General features: G+C 45.0%; 1 protein-coding gene across 4 annotated transcripts in view; it reads left to right on the top strand.

Annotated features, from left to right (window-relative positions):
• The first annotated feature begins 1,568 nt into the window (after positions 1-1,568).
• The window catches only part of snx7 (sorting nexin 7), a 59,798-nt gene continuing 57,338 nt past the window's right edge, over positions 1,569-4,028 (top strand). For all 4 annotated transcript variants that reach the window (XM_015022024.1, XM_015022021.1, XM_015022023.1 and 1 more), the window contains exon 1: positions 1,569-1,708. In XM_015022024.1, coding sequence (XP_014877510.1) covers positions 1,607-1,708 — 102 coding nt within the window. In that variant the 5' untranslated portion in view covers positions 1,569-1,606. The remainder of the gene's footprint in view (positions 1,709-4,028) is intronic.

The raw sequence follows: 4,028 nt of genomic DNA, 5'->3' as shown, positions 1-4,028 counted from the left end.
CTGGGGTGTTTTAGCAGGGATGCATCTAAAAGTTGCAGTCTGAAGGACTGCAGCTGGGCACTCCTGATTTGTACCGTCAATGTGGCCCTTTGAGGGTGGCCAATATGCTGAAGTGGCCCTCGGTGAAATTGAGTTTGACACCCCTGTTTTAGGCTATAAAATATGTGGGAACACCAGCTATCACAGCTTAAATGTGACAATATTGTTTTACCACTACTTACAGAAATGGCCGCGAATAACCCGCACTAGAATATTTAGCCATTTCACTGACTCACTTGCTTTGGATGCAGATGCGGGTTTTCTTCCCTTGGCTTTCTATCCACACAATGAAATGCGCACACATAAAGCATTTTGGATTCTCTGTTTAACTTTAGAATTTTTAGCCATATTCTTTTTGTTTCCTTATCTGTCGGTAGGCGATGAAAACTACTGTCTTTGTTTTGGGCGCAAGTTCAAAACACTCTTGCTGCAGCCACAAATTAAACTTGGTCTGATTATTAGAGTACAGCTACGAACAGCACAACAGTTACCCGAGCTCCGAAAAGGCAGACACTTTCCAGTGGCAAGTTGCTCTCCATAACAGGTTAATGTGTGATTCGATTCGGATCTAGTCCAGTGGGGAGAGATTATCCGTATTATCCGCTGATTTGCAGCAACACTCAGCAACGGAGAACCTTGATATTCTGGTTGTGATGGACTAAATGAAGCCAGATATTTTATTTTGTCCTATAAAAAATGTTCCTGGCCCAAATATAATGATAAAGACACAGCTCATGAACTTTATTTTTAAAATACAAACGAAAAATAAAATTCACATCACACCAAGCTAATGTTATGTAGTTCTGGTGTTTTATGTCATCAGTTCTTCAGAGAAACGAGCTGTTAGCAGCGCTGCTAAGTCACGGTCATTCCGTTACAAAGCTTAACGCTGTGTTCCTGTTGCTCCCCGTGATTAAACTCACAATTACGATCCTCTGTACTGAGCAGCTCTCTGATAGCAGACGGTGTGTCCGTGAACAGGTTTAACTAAATATTGTATTATAACTGAAAAGAGAGATTTAACTTCTATCATGAATATAGATTAGCAACAAACCCTACAAATTACAGTGAAATACTGCTACTTCCGGTGGGCGCCGGAAGTAAGACCCATAATCGTTTCCCCCGTAAGCCTCACAGGAATAAGGTGGATAGACTTTAAAATTGTCGTTAGTCGAGAGGTTCCCAAACTGTGGGGCACGCCCCCTAGGGGGGGGCGCCGTGTCATTGCAGGGGGGCGCGGGAAGCTGTCTGGATGAAAAAAAAAAAAAAAAAACATGAATGCAGTATGCGCTGGGTTTTTACCTTAGAATGGACAGCTCTCTGTTATTCCTCTGTCAATTTGATACAGTAGGGGCTTCTGCACTTCCCATATCTGTGTTCTCTGTCACTTTTATCAGCAGTTAAAACTGGTTAATCCGTTGTTAACATGTCGTAAACTGTTTTTCCGAGATACCTTTAAACGCAACATGAGTGCTACGACGCCCGTACTGTGCGGCAGTGAAGGAGACCTGCTCAGGCGCAGAGCTATAGCGGGTACTGGGGGGCAGCCGCCCCGGCCCGGGCCCGGATGGGTGCCTGGGTCTGCAGGTGCCAGGGAGGGAGGAATGGTTTCAAGTTGCTTAAATGTCTGATTATAGAAGGAGAAAGTGTGCCCTACCTGTTCAGAAAGGTTTATTTAATGTTAAAGTTACTGTCCCTCAATGGAATATATAGTAGTCAATCCCGGTGACTCTTTCACTCACGGTTTAGCCAATGTGCTTCCTTGGTAAAAATCAAACGAAAAACGCGCTCAACAGTTTTTTGCAGTGCAAGTGATACATGTGAGGGGCCCGGTCATTGGCCCCGCCCCCCGGCCCAATGCTGACTTGTTCCGCTAGTGGACCTGCTGCTGCTGTGCAGAGCTACGCAGGTATGTTAGGATTATGGCAGCAAACCAGCAAATAGCAAAGAACTTTTCACAGTTTTTCCCCCAAACTAACAGACTGTTGAGTAAAGCTGTTGGATGCAGATAAAGTTAGCTAAAAGATGACATGGTGGGGGGTGGGGGGAATCCACCCCCACCCCCTTCGCTCACACACATCGTTCACCCAGACAGCTAGCTAATATCAGTAAAGCACCTTCAGCTTATTAACAAGTAGCTTGTAGGCTACTGGTGTTGTTGTCTGTGTTCAGCTACGATTCATTTTTGCCCCCAAAAGAGTTGATTCCCCCCCTTGTTAGTCTGGAGCCGGGACTGAGTATAACAGGGAGTCTCCAAGAATCCACCCCCCACCCCCTTCTCTCACACACATCGTTCAACCAGACAGCTATTTGTAAGCCATAGGGGGGGCCCAGAAATAGTTTGGAAACCACTGGGGGGGCCTAGGAGAAAAAGTTTGGGAATCACTGTGTTAGTCTATAAATCACTTAACGGCTTAGCACCACAATACATTAAAGATCTCCTGTTGCATATCTTTAATTTCTTCCTCCTAAATGGATGGCTGCTCCCTTCTTCCCTCAGTCTGTAACCATAACAACCAGTTCTTTAAAAGCAGTGGTCCCCAAACTACGGCCCGCGGGCCGGATCCAGCCCGCCTCCACATTTGGTCCGGCCCCCTGAACAATACCAGAGAGCATTGAGATTTTTTTTTTTTTCATTTACCGTATTTTCCGGACTATAAGCCGTTTTATATGTGGATTTTTATTCAACCACCATGGGGCTCTTTAGCAGGAAGTGAATCATTGGTTACTTGCGCGCCAACACTGAGCCCACACGCAGTAAAATGAGTAAGAAACAGATCAGATGTCTTTGGAAAGGAGAAAAGGCCCAGAGAAGAGACAGGAGAATGGATTTATCCCGGACCGGTAGGTGACTCCCACATTACAAGCCCGCTCTGTGTAACATGCGGCGATGAAGCTTCAAGCTGCTTTGCCACATAGAGACCAAGCACGCTGTGCTCAAGCAACACAGCTCGGGTGTTATTGTCTCCCATCACTCCCTGATGTCTCGTTGCAGAGAAACAAGCTCAGGGCTCCCGTTAGTCATTATCGTGAGTTAAAATTTTCAAGAAAGTAAAATGTTCGTTTTTGTGGCGCATCTTTATCTTATTTTGAAGGGATATGTAAACGTTACCATAGCGACCAGAGTCAGAGAGCGTTTGGGCAGTGGTCGAGAGGAGATGAGTAGAGCTTGTGAGTCTTAAGTCTGGTTTAGACGGCAAGATTTATGAATTGTCGGCCGATTCTCCAAACATCTATGATCACAGAGCTGATAAAAGTACAACAGGTTCGATCGGTTCGTGTTCAGCCACAAGGCAGGAGCAACTCGAACCGATTCCAGAGGATAATCCAGTAAAACCCCCAGCATAGCGGGAATTTAGGATAAGCAAACACGGATGACGATGTAGAAGCAATAGTGACAGTCTGTGGACTCATTTTAAGAGATAAAAGACGTAACAAAAAGAAAAGGCGGTGGATAAAAGACGACGGGAGCAGTCACTCTATTTGCTGCACTATGATTTGGAGGTGAGTTATGTTTCTTCATAGTTAACATTTTTAACTGAATAAACATAAACATATATAATAATGACCTTTACATATAATAATAAACATTTCCACATATCTCCGATATCCACCGGACTCTCAGTTGCGCCGATATGTCGGCTGTTTGAGATTCCCCTCTGTTCTTACGTCACCGCGCTTTCTGATTGGCTACCTGTCACATTCAACAGGTTGTATTCTCGTTCCCAGTCAGGGAAAACCCCCACAGGCTGCGATAAAAGGGCCAAGACAACCCAAATTGGGCATATTCAGGATTTAGTGGGAACACCAACATGCAGAAGCTTTATCTGACTTTACATCCCCCCCAATGTCTTGACCGGTCCGCGGTAATAAAAGGGCTGGGGACCACTGATTTAGCACATGCTAGTATAGTAGCAGACACGAAGGATCAGCACTTTTACTGTTACAGTTACCGTTCAGAAACTACCGTAATCAGTTCAGTTAAATCT

Source organism: Poecilia latipinna, unplaced genomic scaffold (genome assembly GCF_001443285.1).
Source record: "Poecilia latipinna isolate Pla-1442-1.1 unplaced genomic scaffold, P_latipinna-1.0 Scaffold2914, whole genome shotgun sequence".
In the NCBI taxonomy this organism is placed as follows: domain Eukaryota; kingdom Metazoa; phylum Chordata; class Actinopteri; order Cyprinodontiformes; family Poeciliidae; genus Poecilia; species Poecilia latipinna.
The sequence above is the reverse complement of the archived record's forward strand: the minus strand, read 5'-3'. Positions and strand labels throughout refer to the sequence as shown.